This window comes from Ornithorhynchus anatinus, chromosome 1 (genome assembly GCF_004115215.2).
Source record: "Ornithorhynchus anatinus isolate Pmale09 chromosome 1, mOrnAna1.pri.v4, whole genome shotgun sequence".
Taxonomy (NCBI): domain Eukaryota; kingdom Metazoa; phylum Chordata; class Mammalia; order Monotremata; family Ornithorhynchidae; genus Ornithorhynchus; species Ornithorhynchus anatinus.
In genome coordinates, this window is record NC_041728.1 from 128952046 (window position 1) to 128973067 (window position 21022).

The following is a 21022-nucleotide window of genomic DNA, read 5'->3' on the forward strand; positions in this document are numbered from 1 at the left end:
GAAATTTGAAATGAAATGAATTCTAATCAGTAGTACAGGAGATAACTGTACTTTTACTTATATAATCGAACACACAGTTGAACTCCACAATAATAAAACAATAAAAATAATCAGATGTACCCATCCCAGTGCTTTACTTAGAAAAGTCTTTGGCACATAGTAAGCGCTTAAGTAACAGTTATTTTACGCTTGTGTGGACAGGGAATGTGTCTACCAACTCTACTGTATTGTACTCTTCCCAAGCTTAGTACGGTGCTCTGCCTACAATAGGCAAATACCAATGCTTAAGTGACCCCCTCTCATTTTTCTTAAGACTTGAAAGTCTCTAACAGACTGTTCTCCAATAACATTTGCTTTCATTACACATTTCGGATACAGCGTTTCTCCCACAACACGAGTCATCCATATATAAGGTCATGTCTGAAGGAACAGTTTTGCATGTGGAGGTGGCGTTAATCAAAAAGAGTGCTACGATGCAGGTTTTTCTTAAGATGAGGTTCTACGGTAACACGAGCCCAGCGTTATAAGAGAACCGATGAGTTACAAGAACATACGTTTTTTACTATTAATTTTACTACCCTTTGTAAGGCCACAGGTAATGAGAAAGTAATTTTACAGGTATTCTTCATGTTTCCTTGTCACCTGCCCACAAACTCCTTCATCTCTTTTCCTCAAAATCCCAGAGTAAGTACGGTAATGAGACCCGAATCTTTATTTTACATATGCACTTTCACGGAAGGAATACTCAGCAAAGATTCTGGAAGGGGTACCTTAATCTCTTCTCAAAATTCCAGGGTAAGGAACGTTTTCCAGAATTTTTGCTGAGTATTCCTTCTGTGAAAGCGCCTACATAAAATAAAGATTCAGGTCTCTGCCATATGTGATCACCCAAAATATCCCATTACTACCCTGTCAATATATACCCTTTGCTCTCTATTAACATGGTTTTCTTTCAAGTTTAAGCTTTTATTTTATGGAAGAATTGAGAGCGGACACCTACGCATTAAGTGCACTGTAGGCCTTCCTGTGTCGGTCAAACCTCTCTCACTCTGAAAACTAGATTTCCATATGTCCGAGGGCAGAGACTATGTCTTCCTGAACTTATATTCTTCCAAGACCCCAGGATAGTGTTCAGGATAGTAGACGCTTAATCAAAGCTACTGAACAAAATGTACTTATATTGCACTCTCTCAGCTCAAGGAACGATTACTCTAGTCTAAAAATAGGGAATTACAAATAACATTTGAGGTATTGAATTACAATATTTCATCGAGTCAGGCATTCTCTGACGTACGCCTGAACCGCTCCAACGTATCTGAGCGCTTGTCGTGTGCACACTTCTGCCTCATACCGCCAAAGCAAAGGAAGACGAGTCATCAGATAGCAGAGAAGCAGCGTGGCTTAGTGGAAAGAGCCCGTGCTGGGGAGTCAGAGGTCATGGGTTCGAATCCCACCTCTGCCACTTGTCAGCTGTGTGACTGTGGGCAAGTCACAACTTCTCTGTGCCTCAGTTACCTCATCTGTAAAATGGGAATTAAGACTGTGAGCCTCATGTGGGACAATCTGATGACCCTGTATCTACGCCAGCACTTAGGACAGTGCGCTGCAGATAGTAAGCCCTTAAAAATATACCAACATTATTATAGTTAAATATATTGCCTATTATTATTGTCTGTATCACTTCAAAGGCACTATGCAGTCTAGGGCTCTGCACTGGCCCTGGCAGGCCCACAGGCTCACAAAGGACCAGCACCCAGGGGGGTTCTGCCCAGTTTGCACCCTGTTAAATGTTTAACTCCAGGGGGCACACACTGAAGGGGAGAGGAGACCGATGGAACTGCATATTATGTGACTTTTTACTTTGGTTTTATCTTCCTGTAAAGTTAAGGGACATGTACCTAAGTGCTTTCCTTTGGCCACTCCATTACCACGTACCAACAGAGAGGCTGAACCTCCTTTAAATGTAGGGTATGGGGTGGGGAGGACCGGGTCAGATTAGGGGCAGAGAATTGGTCCAGTCATTTCCTACACAGCAAGCACTGCTTCAAAAACCTGCCTTGATCTTCTCTCTCTCGTCATAGGCTTCTTGCTCACATCCTCCCTCCACCTTCCTATCTGACAGATCGCCGCTTCCCTGCCACAATCTTCAAAGCCTGCAAATAAATAAAATCCAAAATCTTCTCTGATTAACCTCAACTCCCACTCTACTTCTTGCATCGACACTCCAGTACTTCCATGTCACCTAAACCCTTGGGTACTCACCACTTCCCCTGCCCCCTAACACTCAGGTACATATTTTTAAACTCCATCGATTCTTCCCGCCTGTAATTTATTTTAATGTCTGCCCCTCCATGTAGACCATAAGCTCCTTGAGGGCAGGGAGGGTGTCTATATACTCTATTACATGCTCCCAAATGCTTAATACAATACACCACAGGGTAATTTCCCAATACCATTAATTGATTAAATTATCTATAGTTATATGGAAGTTTCATTGCCATGCTGCATAAAACTGGCATTAAAACAAGTAGGCTGGTAAGGTAAGTGAGCTAAATGGACACAAATTGTGACTGAGACAGTAACGGAAGGATGTCTGCTCAGATATATAAGAAAGCCTGGAGATTTACAAGTAGGTGAACAAAATGTAAAACACACCATCGGGGCAGATCAGACTATTCTAAGTACTATAGGCATTATGGGATTACCTTAACATTCCAAAAAGAGTAATGTTAAACACTTGAAATAAACATTTGTTGATGATGACATTTACAATAGTACGTTAGGTCACCCCTTAACTGAATTAAGGGCAGAACCTCTTAACTGGGATAAAATAAAGCAGATTTCTGAGGGAAAATAAGCAACCAAGAGCTTCAAATACCTGATCTCATGCTTGCTTTGCATGTCATACTTTTCAGCTTGTAGCTTGCCGGCCAACACTGACTGAAGATCTGACTTCTCCAACAGCTTGTTGTCTAAGAGAACAAGGAACAAAATTAAAAAGGCAAGGAACAATTAAGTTTCAGTCGACGGGCCAACAAGCATTGAGCGGATACTCGGTTTGTTACCATCCTTGAGTTTCCATTTTGCATAAAACCTATGATCTGAAGACAATATGCAGGGCAAACTACTTTCTAGAGGACTCTGACTCAGAATGTGACAAAGCGAAGAGGTTAAGAAGTTAGCATGATATTTAGTGCCTGCCTGGCAGGCCCAAGTCACTGTACTAAACTGCTTCACTGTATTGTGCCTGCACTGTACTAAACCCTGGGGTGGATACAAGCAAATAGGGATGGATATAGTCACTGTACCACATGGGGCTCACAGTCTCCATCCTCGAGACTGTGTATTGTTGCACAATACAACATTAGCAGACATACTTCCTGCCCGTAACAAGGCTTAACAAATACCACAATTATTATGATTATTACTATTTTGCAAAATCTTAAATGGGTAAGGCTCTAGCTCCTTCACTAGCTGCTAACCCTGGAAGCTGCAAGCCACAAGGGATGGCTTCGGAGATCTCTTCAAAAAGTGGAAAAAACAGTGTGGTCTAGTGGTCAGAGCACAGGTCCGGGAGTAAGAAGGATCTGGGTTCTAATCCTGGCTCCAGGACTCGTATGCTGTGTGACCATGGACAAGTCACTTCAATTCTCTGCATCTCAGTTACCTCATTTGTAAAATGGGGACAAAGACTGTGAGCTCACTGTGTCCAACCCAATTACCTTATATCTATCCCAGTGCTTAGTGCAGCGTCTGGCACAAAGTAAGCGCTTAACAAATACTATTATTAATGATAATAATAATAATGAGAATCAGTGCGAGAGGAGCCGCTGGCACCTAAGGTTTTGGTGCTGGTGAGTGAAGTCCTGAGGCACTTTTGGGCCTTAACTATGATCCAACGATCTTTCCAGTTTAAGTCCATTTTTCAATTACTGCAGTGTCTCTGCCAAAATTGTGACTGGCTAAACATTAGTGCCACCATTGAAAAAATTAAAAGTAAACAGTTCATTCCTTTTAAGGAATTAAGTAAACTCCTTTCACAAGGCCTTGAAAGCTTCTGAATGACTTTCTCTAGACAGGACTCCTGGAATGAGGGTGAAACCAAGCACATAACTTACTTTCTCTAGACAGGACTCCTGGAATGAGGGTGAAACCAAGCACATAACACAAATGAATGCAAGATGGCTAGGTTTAAGGACAGCGATAACTCAACATTTGGAAATGCAGATGTACGTTCTGAGCGGCAAAAAGCAGCCACGGTAAGATAAATGGGGGGGGAAGAGAATGAGGGCCAGGAAAACACCATTGTCGACTGCTGAATTTGTGTTATCTCTCACATTTGTGCTCATGTAAGAAAGACCACCCTTATTCCCCAGCTTTATTTTCAATTTTCAGTGTGACTTGTGGGGGTCCAATTACAAGGGGGCCTGCCTTTTGCCTCCCACATTCCCTCGGCGGCGGGTGTGGTGGATCAATCGTATTTACTGAGCACGTGCTCTGTGCGGAGCACTGTATTAAGCGCTTGGGAGAGAAAGAAACAGTAACAATGTAAGAGACACACTCCCCGCCCAAAACGAGCTTACCGTCGATCAAATCGGGTGTCGAGAGGATAAGGAGGTAAAGGGTCTTTCCCCAACTCTTTGGAACGAAGGAGCTCTAATTACGCCATCAGCGCAAAAAGGAAATTTTGCTGTTGCCTTTTCTAGCGGGACAGGGACTGCCTTGTGTCTACCCCAGCAGTTAATACAGTGCTTGGCACCTAGTAAGTGCTTAACGCACCCCACATCATCATTATCACTGCCGTGAGGGAGCCCCATCGGTAAAACCTGAACAAAAGGGAACAGAGAAGGAGCACGGACCTGGGAGTCCAAAGGAGCTGGGTTCTAATTCCGGCTCCGCCACTCATCTGCTGTGGGACCTTGCGCAAGTCGCTTCGCTGCTCTGTGCCTCAACTACCTCATACGTTCACTGATTTATAGCGAGCGCTTACTGTGTGCAGAGCGCTGCACTGAGCGCTTGGAAAGTACAACAGAGCAATAATACGTACATGTACATGACACTACATTATTGTACAATGTGATATGCAATAATGTAGCATGGCTACATTATGGATTCGAATCCCGGCTCTGCCACTTGTCAGCTGTGTGACTGGGGTCCAGTCACTTCACTTCTCTTTGCCTCAGTGACCTCGTCTGGAAAATGGGGATGAAGACTGTGAGCCTCACGTGGGACAACCTGATTACCCTGTATCTCCCCAGGTGCTTAAGAACAGTGCTGTGCACATAGTAGGCGCTTAACAAATATGAACATTAATATGCAATAATGTACAATACATATAGCAATATATAAAATCGTGAGTCCCATGTGGGACAGAGACTGTGCCCAACTTGATTTGCTCAGTATCTGCCTCAGTGCTCACTACAATGCCTGGCACATAGTAAATGCTTATCAAAACCCACAAACATTATTAATAATGTTGGTATTTGGTACATTATTACCTTGCATTTACCCACGACACATAGTAAGCACCTAACAAATACCATAAAAACGATGCCTAACTGATTATCCAAAGGAGTTGTCAGTCAGTCAATTATATTTACGCACTAAGCGCTTGGCAGAGTACATTATAACAATATAACAGACACATTCTCTGCCTACAATGAGCTCAGTAAAGCGCCTGGCACATAGCCGCAGCATGGAATAGTGGATAGAGCCCGGGCCCGGGAGTCAGAGGGTCATGGGTTCTAATCCCTGCATCTCCATTTGTCTGCTGGGTGACTTTGGGCAAGTCACTTCCCTTCTCTGGGCCTCAGTGACCTCTGTAAAACGGGGACTGAAACTGTGAACCTCACGTAGGTTCACCTGATTTGCTTGCATCCACCCCCAGCGCTTAGTACAGGGCCCGGCACACAGTAAGCGCTTACCAAATATCACAATTATTACTATTAATAACAAAATATGACCATTATATGTAAAATGGGGATCGACAGCCCTACGAGCAAGACTGCATCCAACTTGATTAGCCTGTAGCCTTGACACTGTGAGCTCTTAAATACCACAATTATTATTATTAGTTAGAGCTTAACAAAATACTACAATTATATGCAAAATGGGGATTAACGAGAATAATAATGACGACGGTATTAGTTAAGCTCTTACTATGTGCCAAACGCTGTTCTAAGAGACTCGGCGGCCCACGCAGAATATGGCCTGCGTCCAACTTCATTTAATCATATTTATTGAGCGCTTACTGAGTGCAGAACACTGTATTAAGTGCTTGGAAAGTACAACTCTGCAACAAATAGAGACAATCCCCGCCCACAACTGGCTCACAGTCTAGAAGGGGGGAGACAGACATACTTGATTAGTTTGTAATAATAATAATGTTGCTATTTGTTAAGTGCTTACTATGTGCCAAGCACTGTTCTAAGCACTGGGGTAGATACAGGGTAATCAGGTTGTCCCACGTGGGGCTCACAGTCTTAATCCTCATTTTACAAATGAGGTAGCTGAAGTACAGAGAAGCGAAGTGACTTACCCGAAGTCACAAGGTCAGGAAGTTGCCCCACGTGGGGCTCACAGTCTTAATTCCCATTTTCCAGATGAGGTCACTGAGGCCCAGAGAGGCGAAGTGACTTGCCCAAAGTCACACGGCGGTCAAGAGGCGGAGCCGGGCTTGGAACCCACGACCTCTGACTGCCAAGTCCGGGCTCCTGCCACCGAGCCACGCAGCCACTCCTGCACTCTGCCCACTGTTTGGCACCTAGGAAGCACTTACGAAGTATCATAAAGCAAAGAAGGCCGGGTTGGGAGCCCAAACCAAACTGCAGAGAAGCAGCGTGGCTCAGTGGAAAGAGCCCGGGCTTGGGAGTCAGAGGTCGTGGGTTCGAATCCCGGCTCCGCCACTTATCAGCCGTGTGACTTTGGGCAAGTCACTTCACTTCTCTGGGCCCTCAGTGACCTCATCTGTAAAATGAGGATTGTGACTGTGAGCCCCACGTGGGACACCCTGATTACCTTGTATAATAATAATGATGGCATTTGTTATGCGCTTACTACGTGCCAAGCCCTGTTCTAAGCGCTGGGGAGGATACAAGGTGATCAGGTTGTTCCACGTGGGGCTTACAGTCTTAATGCCCATTTTACAGATGAGGTCACTGAGGCACAGAGACAGTGCTTGGCACACGTTGGTATTTGTTAAGCGCTTACTATGTACCGAGAACTGTTCTAAGCGCCAGGGTAGACACAGGGCCCCCGTTTAGACTGTAAGCCCGTAGTTGGGCAGGGATTGTCTCTATCTGTTGCCGAATTGTCCATTCCAAGCGCTTAGTCCAGTGCCCTGCACACAGTAAGCGCTCAGTAAATGTGAATGAATGAATACAAGGTCATCAGGTTGTCCCTCATGGGGCTCATAGTCTTAATCCCCATTTTCCAGATGAGGTCACTGAGGCAGAGAGACAGTAGTTGGCACGTAATAATAATGTTGGTATTTGTTAAGTGCTTACTATGTGCCGAGCACTGTTGTAAGCGCTGGGGTAGATACAGGGTAATTAGGTTGTCCCACATGGGGCTCAGTCTTCATGCCCATTTTCCAGATGAGGGCACTGAGGCACAGAGACGGTGCTTGGCACATAATAATGTTGGTATTTGTTAAGCGCTTACTATGTGCCGAGCACTGTTTTTAGCACCGGGGTAGATACAGGGCCCCCGTTTAGACTGTGAGCCCATCGCTGGGCAGGGATTGTCTCTATCTGTTGCCGAATTGTCCATTCCAAGCACTCAGTCCAGTGCTCTGCACAAAGTAAGCGCTCAATAAATATGACAATGAATGGAGAGTAATGAGGTTGCCCCATATGGGGCTCACAGAAGCAGCGTGGCTCAGTGGAAAGAGCCCGGGCTTGGGAGTCAGAGGTCACGGGTTCGAATACCAGCTCTGTCACCTGTCAGCTTTGTGACTTTGGGCAAGTCACTTCACTTCTCGGTGCCTCAGTTCCCTCATCTGAAAAGGGGGATTAACTGTGAGCCTCACGTGGGACTACCTGATGACCCTGTATCTACCTCAGCGCTTAGAACAGTGCTCGGCACATAGTAAGCGCTTAACAAATACCAACATTTTATTCTATTGAATGAATGAATGCCTGGCCCCTAGTAAGCGCTGAACAAATACCAACATTATTATTATTAACACTGCTTGGCACCTCGTAAGTAGCGCTTAACATATATCAGCATTATTAACAGTGCATGGGCCCTAGTAAGCGCTGAACCATATACCAACATTATTATTATCATCAGTGTTTGGCCCTTCGTAAGCGCTTAATACCAACATTATTAGCAGTGCGTGGCTCCTAGTAAGCGCTGAACCAATACCAACATTATTATTATTATTAGTGCTTGGCCCTTCGTAAGTGCTTAACAAATACCAACATTATTAACAGTGCTTGGCCCCTAGTAAGCGCTGAACCAATATCAACATTATTACTATTATCAGTGCCTGGCCCCTTCGTAAGAGCTTAAAAATACCAGCATTATTATTAACAGTGCTTGGGCCCTGGTAAGCGCTGAACCAATACCAACGTTATTATTATTATCAGTGCTTGGCCCTTCGTAAGCGCTTAACAAATACCAACGTTATTAGCAGTGCTTGGCTCCTAGTAAGCGCTGAACCAATATCAACATTATTATTATTATCAGTGCTTGGCCCTTTGTAAGCGCTTAACCAATACCAACGTTATTAACAGTGCTTGGCCCCTAGTAAGCGCTGAACCAATACCAACATTATTATTATTATCTGTGCTTGGCCCCTTTGTAAGGGCTTAAATAGCAGCATTATTATTATTAACAGTGCTTGGGCCCTGGTAAGCGCTGAACCAATACCAATATTATTACTATTATCAGTGCTTGGCCCCTTCTTAAGCGCTTAATACCAGCATTATTATTATTAACAGTGCTTGGCCCCCTAGTAAGCGCTGAACCAATACCAATATTATTACTATTATCAGTGCTTGGCCCCTTCGTAAGCGCTTAATACCAGCATTATTATTATTAACAGTGCTTGGCCCCCTAGTAAGCGCTGAACCAATACCAACATTCTTACTATTATCAGTGCTTGGCCCCTCGTGAGCGCTTACCAAATACCAACGTTATCATTACTATGTGCACAGCACTGTGCCAAGCGCTTGGCATGGACCACTGGGCAAGCACCGCTGTTGTCATGAGGGTTGGGAGTCAAAGGGTCGGCGGGGTCGGGGCCTGCTTACACTGCAGGATGATCTCCTCGAAGGCCTGCCTCTGCAGCCGGTCCCTCCGCCGCAGCTCTTCGGAGATGTGGCGCCTCCAGCCGGGGAGGCCGGGCGCCCTGAGGCCGGCCGCCATGGCGCCGAAGCCCCGGCCCCACGGGGAGCGCTCAGAGGCTTGGGGGTTCCCGCCGGGCCCGCTGCGGCCTACCTCGGCCTCGCCTCCCCGCCGCCATCTTAGGCCCCATGGCCCGGCCTCCAAGGCCCCGGCGCCGGCGCGCAGCAATGGAGCCCCCCGCGGGGGCCACAGACTCCTCCCCGCCGCCTCTCGCTCCGCCCCGGGAGAGAAGGCCTCCCCTTCACCCCAGCCAGGCCCCGAGGAGCCAGGCCGCCATGGCGGGGTTGGTCAAGGCGGAGGGGGCCGAACTAGCGGGGCGGGGACGCTTGCCATTGGCCGAACGGAGACACGTGACCCGCCCGGCCCGCCGGCGGCCATTTTCGGGGTGGCTCTGTTAGCGCCCTTGACAAGAGCAGGCGGCCATTTTGGCAGTGGCCAGGAGAGCTCGCCTCACTGCTCCCCTTGCGTTCATTCAATAGTATTTATTCATTCATTCAATAGTATTTATTGAGCGCTTACTATGTGCAGGGTGTACTCGAAAAGAGAATGTACAAAGCGCTTGGAATGGATTAAGATTGTGAGCCCCACGTGGGACAACCTGATTCCCCTGTGTCTACCCCAGTGCTTAAAACAGTGCTCTGCACCTAGTAAGCGCTTCACAAATACCAACATTATTATTATTATTATTACAAATCCCACGTAGGGGAAGCAGCGTGGCTCAGTGGAAAGAGCCTGGGCTTGGGAGTCAGAGGTCATGGGTTCGAATCCCCGCTCTGCCACTTGTCAGCTGGGTGACTGTGGGCAAGTCACTTCACTTCTCTGGGCCTCAGTGACCTCATCTGGAAAATGGGGATTAACTGTGAGCCTCAGGTGGGACAACCTGATTCCCCTGTGTCTACCCCAGCGCTTAAAACAGTGCTCTGCACCTAGTAAGCGCTTAACAAATACCAACATTATTATTATTATTATTATTACAAATCCCACGTTGGGGAAGCAGCGTCGCTCAGTGGAAAGAGCGGGGCTTGGGAGTCAGAGGTCATGGGTTCGAATCCCCGCTCTGCCACTTGTCAGCTGGGTGACTGTGGGCAAATCACTTCACTTCTCTGTACCTCAGTGACCTCATCTGGAAAATGGGGATTAACTGCGAGCCTCACGTGGGACAACCTGATCACCCTATACTTCACTTCACTTCTCTGGGCCTCAGTTCCCTCATCTGGAAAATGGGAATTGACTGTGAGCCTCACGTGGGACAACCTGATTAGCCTGTATCTACCCCAGCGCTTAGAACAGTGCTCTGCACATAGTAAGTGCTTAGCAAATCCCAACAAAGAGAAGCAGCGTGGCTCAGTGGAAAGAGCACGGGCTTTGGAGTCAGAGGTCATGGGTTCGAATCCTGCCTCGGCCACTGGTCAGTTGTGTGACTGGGGCCAAGTCACTTCACTTCTCGGTGCCTCAGTTCCCTCATCTGTAAAATGGGGATGAAGACTGTGAGCCCCACGTGGGACAACCTGATTCCCCTGTGTCTACCCCAGCGCTTAGAACAGTGCTCGGCACAGAGTAAGTGCTTAACAAATACCAACATTATTATTACAAATCAGCAACAGATACAGTCCCCACCCACTGACGGGATCACAGTCTAATCCGGGGGAGACAGACGGACAATAGCAATAAAGAGAATCAAGGGGATGAACATAATGTTGGTATTTGTTAAGCGCTTACTACGTGCCGAGCACTGTTCTAAGCACTGGGGTAGATAGAGGGTCATCAGGTTGTACCAATGTGAGGCTCACAGTTAATCCCCATTTTCCAGCTGAGGTCACTGAGGCCCAGAGAAGTGAAGTGCGCAGAGCTGGGATTCGAACCCATGGCCTCTGACTCCCAAGCCCGGGCTCTTTCCACTGAGCCACGCTGAGAAGAGAATGTACTGAGCGCTTGGAATGGACAAATCAGCAACAGATAGAGATGGTCCCCGCCCATTGACGGGTTTACAGTCTAATCGGGGGAGACAGACAAAAACAATAGCAATAAATAGAATCGAGGGGATGAACATCTCATGAAAACAACAGCAATAAATAGAATCAAGGGGATGTACATCTCATTAACAAAATAAATAGGGTAATAACGATATATACAAATGAGCAGACGAGCAGAGTGCTGAGGGGAGGGGAAGCAGAGTCACCAGGTTGCCCCACGTGGGGCTCACACTCTTAATCCCCATTTCCCAGATGAGGGAACTGAGGCACAGAGCAGTTCATTCATTCAATAGTATTTATTGAGCGCTTACTATGTGCAGAGCACTGGACTAAGCGCTTGGAATGGACAATTCGGTAACAGAGACAATCCCTGCCCATTGACGGGCTCACAGTCTAATCGAGGGGAGACAGACGGACAAAGACATTATCAGTAAATAGAATCAAGGGGATGTACACCTCATTAACAAAATAAATAGGATAATAAAAATATATACAAATGAGCAGACAAGCACAGGGCTGAGGGGAGGGGAAGGGAGAGGGGGAGGAGCAGAGGGAAAGGGGGAGGGAAGGGGGCTTAGCTGAGGGGAGGTGAAGGGTGGGGCAGAGAGGCAGCAGAGGGAAAAGGGGAAGGTCCCCTTCAAGTCAATCGTTCATTTGGTCGCCTTTCATAATAATAATAATATTGGCATAGGTTAATAAGAATAATTGTGGTATTTGTTAACCCCTTACTATGGGCCAAGCAGTGTTCCAGGCGCTGGGGGGATATAGAGTCACCAGGTTGCTCCACGGGGGCTCACACTTTTAATCCCCATTTTCCAGATGAGGGAACTGAGGCACAGAGCAATTCATTCATTCATTCATTCATTCAATAGTAAGTCACCTAACTTCTCTGTGCCTTAGTTCCCTCATCTGAAAATGGGGATGAAGACTGTGAGCCTCATGTGGGACAACCTGATTACCCTGTATCTGCCCCAGTGCTTAGAACAGTGCTCCGCACATAGTAAGCGCTTAACAAATACCAACATTATTATTATTATTTATTGAGCTCTAACTATGTGCAGAGCACTGGACTAAGCGCTTCGAATGGACAATTTGACAACAGAGAGAGACAATCCCTTACCCCCAGTGACGGGCTCACAGTCTAATCGGGAGAGACAGATGGACAAAAGCAAGACAACTTAATGATGATAAATAGAATCAAGGGGATGTACACCTCATTAACAAAATAAATAGGGTAATAAAAATATATGCAAATGAGCAGACGAGTACAGTGCTGAGGGGAGGGGAAGGGAGAGGGGGAGGAGCAGAGGGAAAGGGGGGAAAAAGGGGGCTTAGCTGAGGGGAGGTGAAGGGGGAGCAGAGAGGCAGCAGAGGGAAAAGGGGAAGGTCCCCTTCAAGTCAATCGTTCATTCGGTCGCCTTGCATAATAATAATAATATTGGCATTGGTTAATAATAATAATAATTGTGGTATTTGTTAAGCCCTTACTATGGGCCAAGCTCTGTTCCAAGCGCTGGGGGGGGGGGGGGGAATACAGAGTCATCAGGTTGCCCCACGTGGGGCTCACACTTTTAATCCCGATTTTCCAGATGAGGGAATTGAGGCACAGAGCAGTTAAGTGACTTGTCCGAGGTCACACAGCCGACAAGTGGCAGAACTGGGATTAGAATCCACGTCCTCTGACTCCCAAACCCGGGCTCTTGCCACTGAGCCACGCTGTTCCGCTTACCTACGTTCTACGCGCTGGGATAGATACAAGGTTATTAGGTTGTCCCAAGTGGGGCTCACAGTCTTGATCCCCATTTGACAGATGAGGGAACTGAGGCACAGAGAAGACAAGTGACTTGCCCAAAGTCACACAGCTGATAAGTGGCGGAGTTGGCATTAGAACCCGCGACCTCTCACTTCCAAGCCCGGGCTCTTTCCACTGAGCCACGCTGCTTCTCTAATTATTGAGCACTCACTGGGTGCAGAGCGCTGGACTAAGCGCTTGAAATGCACAATTCGGCAACACATAGAGACAGCCCCTGCCCCACAACAGGCCCTCAGTCTAGAAGGGGGTGACAGACAACAAGACAAGTAATAATAATAATAATAATAATGGTATTGGTTAAGCACTTACTATGTGGCAAGCACTGTTCGAAGCACTGGGGTAGACACAAGGTGATCAGGTTGTCCCATGTGGGGCTCACAGTCTTCATCCCCCATTTTACAGATGAGGCAACTGAAGCACCCAGAAGTGAAGCGACTTGCCCAAAGTCACCCAGCTGACAAGTGGCCGAGCCGGGATTCGAACCCATGACCTCTGACTCCCAAGCCCGGGCTCTTTCCACTGAGCCCCGCTGCTTCTCATGGTGAAGAGGTGACCTTGACAAAGTTTTGAAGGTGGAGAAAGTGGGTGTTTTGGCATGTATGGAGCGGGAGGGAGCTCTAGGCTAGGGGAAGGACGTGGGAAGGGGGTCGGCGGTGACGCGGGAGATTCTCCCTTCTGCGTCACTTATTAATTTGGATCCCTACCTCTCCAACACTCGCTATGCTCCCCCACCCGCCCGCTCACCCCAGTCGACGCAGCATTTATCTAAATATCCCAAATCCCGGTTCGAAGCAGCATGGCCTAGTGGATAGAGCCCGGGCCTGGGTATCGGGAGGCCGTGGGTTCTAATCCCTGCTCCGCCGCTGGTCTGCTGGGTGACCGTGGGCAAGTCACTTCACTTCTCTGAGCCTCAGTTCTCTCATCTGTAAAATGGGGTTGAAGACCGTGAGCCCCACGTGGGACGGGGACTGTGTCCAAACCTATTTGCTTGTATTCCCCCCAGCGGCGAGTATAGTGCCTGACATAGAGTAAGTGCTAACAGATTATTGTTATCATTATTATTTTTTAATTATTTACTTTATTATTTTTATTAGTATTACTATTATTATTTCTCCTAACTGTAATTTGTTTAAATAATAATAATGATAATGTTGGTATTTGTTAAGCGCATACCACGTGCAGAGCACTGTTCTAAGCGCTGGGGTAGATATAGGGTAATCAAGTTGTCCCACGTGAGGCTCACGGTTAATCCCCATTTTACAGATGAGGGAACTGAGGCCCAGAGAAGTTCGGTGACTTGCCCACAGTCACACAGCCGCCAAGTGGCAGAGCCGGGATGCGAACCCATGACCTCTGACTCCCAAGCCCTGGCTCTTTCCACCGAGCCACGAATTTAAAATTGCATTATATCCCTTCTTCCATTTTAAAAAGACAACTCAAGAAGACATAAATGTAACTTGGAGGCGTTCGGCGGGCCCCACACCCGTGCTACATCTAATCGTTTATTTATTTTCCCCAGATCTCATTGAACTCTCAGGTACTTCTTGGTTTTGCTGGGTGAGAGAACAAAGACCTCGTTATGCTCCCTGCAGAGCTATTAATATCTAGTGAGTCATCTAAGAACGGGCTTTCTGAAATAATGTCCTTTCACTTTTGTTCAGAAAAAGAGAAAAAGAAAACCTGACGAACTCCTGAGAACGTCCTAATGCCGTATGTTCCAACATCACTCCCACCCATGAGTCCTGAACAAGGAAACCCAAACATTACTCTTATTTCTATTTATTTATATTGATGCAATTGACGCCTGTTTACCTGCTTTGTTTTGTTTTACTGTCTGTCTCCCCCCTTCTAGACGGTGAGCTCGTTGTTGGGTAGAGATCGTCTCCATCTGTTGCCGAATTGTATTTTCCAAGTGTTTAGTCCAGTGTTCTGCACACAGTAAGCGCTCAACAGTGTTCTTTCCAGTTTTATGAAAGAGCTGAGTACATGAAGAGCATACTTGTAACACATATCCGTGGTCTAAGAGGATAGAGCCCGGGCCCGGGAGTCTGAAGGTCATGGGTTCTAATCCTACTTACGTTGGTATTCGTTAAGCGCTTACTATGTGCAGAGCACTGTTCTAAGCGCTGGGGTAGATACAGGGTAATCAGGTTGTCCCACGTGAGGCTCACGGTCTTCATCCCCATTTTACAGATGAGGTCACTGAGGCCCGGAGAAGTGAAGTGACTTGCCCACGGTCACACAGCTGCCAAGTGGCGGAGCCGGGATTCGAACCCATGACCTCTGACTCCCAAGCCCGGGCTCTTTCCACTGAGCCATGCTGCTTCTCATTTGTCCGCTGTGTGACCTTGAGCAAGTCACTTCACTTCTCCAGGCCTCGGTTCCCTCATCTGTAAAATGGGATTAAGACTGGGAGCCCTATGTGGGATAGGGACTGTGTCCAACCCGTTCATCTTGTATCTACCGCAGCACTTAAAAGAGTGCTTGGCACGTAGTGTTTAATAAATACCATAATAATAATAATAATTATTACTATATGGCAGAGCATAAAAGAAACATTACTGACCGGGACATTCCTAGGGTGGGAAGGGCCAGGGTGGCGATGGACTGGACGGGGGGATGAGGGGAGACCCGTGGGTCACGTGTGTACGAGGAGGGACAGGGGCTCCATTGGCGTGTCGTGTCATGTCTGAGCAGGGGGTTGCGATAGGAGAGAGCATTAAAATAGGAGCATTTAAGGGGAAGCAGCACGGCGTAGTGGATAGAGCCCGGGCCTGGATGTCAGAAGGTCACGGGTTCTAATCCCTGCTCCACCACTTGTCTGCTGTGTGACTTCAGGCAAGTCACTTCACTTCTCCGGGCCTCAGTTACCTCAGCTGTAAAATGGGAATTTGAGACTGTGAGCCTCCCATGCGTGACAGGCACTGAGTCCAATCCGATTTGCTCGTATCCACCCCGGTGCTTAGTACTGTGCCTGCCACATGGTAAGTGTTTAACGAATACCATAATTATTGTTATTATGAGGAGTCACGTGTGTAGGAGGAGCGGCAGGTTTGCTCCACTGGCGTGTCGCGTCATGCGTAGAGAAGCAGCGTGGCTCAGTGGAAAGAGCATGGGCTTTGGAGTCAGAGGTCATGAGTTCGAATCCCAGGTCTGCCACTTGTCAGCTGTGTGACTGTGGGCAAGTCACTTAACTTCTCTGTGCCTCAGTTACCTCATCTGTAAAATGGGGATGAAGACTGGGAGCCCCACGCGGGACAACCTGATTCCCCTGTGTCCACCCCAGCGCTTAGAACAGTGCTCGGAACATAGTAAGCGCTTAACAAATACCAACATTATTATTATTATTATTATGTCTGAGCAGAGGGGTTGTGATAGGAGAGAGCATTTAAGTAGGAGCATTTAAGGGGAAGCAGCGTGGCTCAGTGGAAAGAGCATGGGCTTTGGAGTCAGAGGTCATGGGTTCGAATCCCCGCTCAGCCACTTGTCAGCTGTGTGACTGTGGGCAAGTCACTTCACTTCTCCGTGCCTCAGTTACCTCATCTGTAAAATGGGGATTAAGACTGTGAGCCCCACGCTGGACAACCTGATTCCCCTGTGTCTACCCCAGCGCTTAGAACAGTGCTCTGCACATAGTAAGCGCTTAACAAATACCAACATTAATAATAATAATGTTGGTATTTATATGTCGGTATAACATTATTATTATTATCATTTTAATCCCTGCTCCACCACATGTCTGCTGTGTGACTTGGGGCAAGTCACTTCATTTCTCTGGACCTCAGTTACCTCAGCTGTAAAATGGGAATTTGAGACTGTGAGCCTCCCATGCGCGACAGGGACTGAGTCCAATCCGATCAGCTCGTATCCACTCCAGTGCCCGGCACACGGTAAGCGCTTAACAAATACCATAATTATTGTTATTATGAGGAGGCCAAATGGAGGAAGGATAGTACGATGGTGGATTTCTCCTCATGGGACGACCGTCAATGGCAAAGGAAACTGGAAACCCCCAAATTGAGATTGTCTTTGGACATTTTCTGCATCCTCTAGCAAGCCTACGTGTGCCTACCCTGAAAAGAGTAGAGAAGCAGCACGATCTAATGGATAAAGCACAGGCCTAGGAGTCAGAAGGACCTTGGTTCTCATCCCAGCTCCACCATTTCTCTGCTGTGTGCAAGTCACTTCACTTCTCTGGATCTCAGTTACCTCATCAGTAAAATTGGGATTAAGACTGAGCCCCGTGTGGGACATGGACTGTGTCTCACCTGGTTAGCTTGGATCTTCCCCAGTGCTTAGTACAGTACCCGACACACAGTATGTGCTTAACAAATAACCCCCCCGAAAAAGTGCTCCAGAACATTTAGCTCTAGGGGCAAGTTGGCCCACTTTTTTATCTGACAGTCGTCATGTAGAATTTTGTTCCAAGAACCAATCCCATATTATTCCACAAGCTAACTCATACCTGTTTGCCTAGGGCCAGAGAGGAAAAGCACTTTATGTTTGCAGTGGGGGTGAGAGCGGGAACTGGAATCAATCAATCGTATTTATTGAGCACTTACTGGGTTCAGAGCATTTGCACTAAGCACCTGGGAGAGTACGTACAATATAACAATATAACAGAGTTGGTGGACGCATTCCCTGCCCACAACAAGCTTGCCGTCTAGAGGGCCAAACAAATATTAATTTGGGATGAGATTTTACAGTCACCAGCAGTGATCTCATGACTATTTTGTACTTTGTTCATAAAAATATTCATTAACTTAAATGACTTGAAGCTAAACGATCCCCTAAAATAGATTTAAGAAGTTATTTCTTAAAAAAAAATAGAAGAGCACCGACTAGCAGCAATTGTTTGATTTTGTGCCCTTAAAATATGTCGCTTGCTAGACTCTTAAACGCAGTTGATATGCCTGGGGAAAAATCAAACTTTTTCTGTACTCCTTAGCTGAAATCATTTAGCCGAAATGATTCGGAAGTCTGCACAATTGTAATTAAGAAGAGATTCAAGAATAAATTAAGTTGAAGATTAAGATAACTGTGTGGGTTAATGGATTTTTATACTGTCTGACTTGTGGCTTTTATTTTGTTGCCCCTGAGAGTTGATGTAAATATGCAGTCAATTAAATTACAATAAAACAAGAGATTGCAATGAATTGGAGGCGAAGGTTCATTGAAATTGGGAATCTGAATTTGCTTCTTTCTCTTATTCCAAAAGAAATAATCAGATGACTTGAAACAATCTTTCTGTCATCTAGGATGCTATATTTAGGTGCATTGCAAAATGTTTTGTAGAGCTATGACTATGGAAGAGATTTTTGCTACACATTATGCAACATTATGAACAAGTTTCAAAGATTTAACACAGCCACTTTTAACATTTTCTGCTAGGATTCAATGCCAGCAGCAGAGTTAATGGGTAAAAAGGTTTTATTCATACACTTCAGTGTGAATAATCATCGGATGGGCTCGGAAGTAAGGAGGACTTCTCGATAAATAAAATCTACTTAAAGTAGAGTGGAGAAAAAGAACTCGTAGATCTGCCTCTCAAAGTTCTAACGTTGCTCGTCGAACTCTGCAAGAGGAGAAAAAAATCCTAGCCTACAGAGTACGCTTTGAATGGCTTCACAGCTGAAGGAAACCATTAGAATTTGAATCAATCGAAGAATAGTATTTATTGAGCGCTTACTATGTGCAGAGCATTGGACTAAACGCTTGGAGAAGTAAAATATAACATAACTGTCGTGATTATGTCTTGTCTTTGTTTCGATCTGTTTTGCTCTGCTGTCTGTCTCTCCCGATTAGACTGTGAGCTCGTCATCGGGCAGGGATGGTCTCTATCTGTCGCCGAATCGTCCATTCCAAGCGCTTAGTCCGGTGCTCTGCACACAGTAAGCGCTCAATAAATACTATTGAATGAATGAATGGCAGATGTGATCCCCCGTTCTTAATGAGCTTAGAGTCTACAGGGGGAGGCAGACTTTAAAATCAATTACAGATAAGGGAAATAGCAGAGAATAAGGATATTTAAACAAGTGCGGTAGGGCTGGGGTGAGTATCAAAATGCTCAAGGAGTATACGGCCAAGGGCAGAGTCAATGGTGAGAAGAGGGCGGGTAGGGAAAATGAGGAAATAGGGAAGGCCTATTGGAGGAGATGTGATTTTCGGAGGGTTGTGAAGGTGGGGAGAGTGGTGGTCTGTCAGATTTGAGTGGGAGGGTGTGCCAGACCAGAGGGAGAACACGGGCGGGAGTTTGGCGGTGAGATAGATGAGCTCAAGGTACAGAGAGTAGGTTGGTGTTAGATGAGCAGAATGTGCGATTACTCCCCCCCTTCAAAGCCCTTCTGAAAGCTCACCTCCTCCAGGAGGCCTTCTCAGACCGAGCACCCCCTTTTCCTCTGCTCCTCCTCCCCTCCCCATCGCCCCGACTCCCTTCCTCTGCTCTACCCCCCTCCCCGCCCCACAGCACTTCTGTATATTTGTGTATATTTTTCTATTTATTTTATTACGTGTATATTCTATAATTCCATTTACTTATATTGATGCTATTGATGCCTGTCTACTTGTTTGGTTGTCTGTCTCCCTCCTTCTAGATGGCGAGCCCGTTGTTGGGTAGGGATTGTCTCTGTTGCGGAATTGGACTTTCCAAGCGCTCAGTACGGCGCTCTGGACACAGTAAGCGCTCAATAAATACGATTGAATAGATGAACAAATGACCATCTCCTTTTTTGAACATTATCCGATCAATTATGTCCTTCCTGGTGACAGAGAGTGGGGCGGAGGATGAAGCAAGGAGGGAGCATCTCACAACAAGGCAGCCTGGGTCTGTCCCCTTCCCGTCTAGCGCCGGTCCGGCCTCCCCTCCCCGGGTTAGTCAATCGATTGCATTTATTGAGCAACTACTGTGCCCTTGGGAGAGTGCAATACAAGAGAGTTCATAGATACTTTCCCTGCCCACAACAAGCTTACAGTCCAGAGGGGGAGACCAGCATGAATAAATGACTGAAATCTGTGAGTTAAGGTAGGAGGGAGAGAGCTGGTGCCTTAAAAGCTCTTGATATGGATACGATAGCACAGGAAATGGTGGTGGATGGGCAAACCTTGGAGGGTTCTGGGGCATGGGGAGATATGGATTGAATGTTTTTTTCAGAAACTAACTCTCTTCCCCTCTTCAAAGCCCTACTGAGAGCTCACCTCCTCCAAGAGGCCTTCCCAGACTGAGCTTCCCCTTTTCCCTCTGCTCCCTCTGCTCCCTCTCTGCTCCCCCCTCACCTCCCCTCAGCTAAGCCCCCTTTCCCCCCTTTCCCTCTGCTCCTCCCCCTCCGCTCAGCACTGTGCTCATTTGTGTATATTATTTATTACCCTATTTATTTTGTTAATGAGGTGTCCATTCCCTCGATTCTATTTATCGTGATTAAGTTGGCTTGTTTTTTGTCCGTCCGTCTCCCCCTACTAGACTGTAAGCCCGTCGACGGGCGGGGGTTGTCTCTATCTGTTGCCGAATTGTCCATTCCAAACGCTTAGTCCGGTGCTCTGCACATAGTAAACGCTCAATAAATACTATTGAATAAATACTATTGAATGAATGTTTTTTTTCAGAGACTTGTTTTCGTCCGTCCGTCTCCCCCGATTAGACTGTGAGCCCGTCGACGGGCAGGGATTGTCTCTATCTGTTGCCGAATTGTCCATTCCAAGGGCTTAGTCCAGTGCTCTGCGCATAGTATAAATAAATACTATTTATTATTATATTATTATTATAAATAAATACTATTTACTACTATTCATTTATAATGAATAAATACTATCGAACGAATGTTTTTTTCAGAGAAATGGTCTGGGTAGCAGAGGGAAGTATGGATTTAAGTGTGGCGGGACAGGAGCCGGG

General features: G+C 46.6%; 1 protein-coding gene across 5 annotated transcripts in view; it reads right to left on the reverse strand.

Annotated features, from left to right (window-relative positions):
• The window catches only part of ATG16L1 (autophagy related 16 like 1), a 45150-nt gene extending 35610 nt beyond the window's left edge, over positions 1 to 9540 (reverse strand). For 3 of the 5 annotated variants that reach the window (XM_001520889.5, XM_007658747.3, XM_007658745.3), the window contains exons 1-2: positions 9258 to 9372; positions 2879 to 2972 (exon numbers count right to left, since the gene is read on the reverse strand). In XM_001520889.5, coding sequence (XP_001520939.2) covers positions 2879 to 2972; positions 9258 to 9372 — 209 coding nt within the window. Of the gene's footprint in view, positions 1 to 2878; positions 2973 to 9257 lie in introns of all 5 variants that reach the window. The other 2 variants (XM_007658746.4, XM_016225859.3) reach the window with 2 other exon arrangements.
• Between the last annotated feature and the right edge of the window lie 11482 nt (positions 9541 to 21022).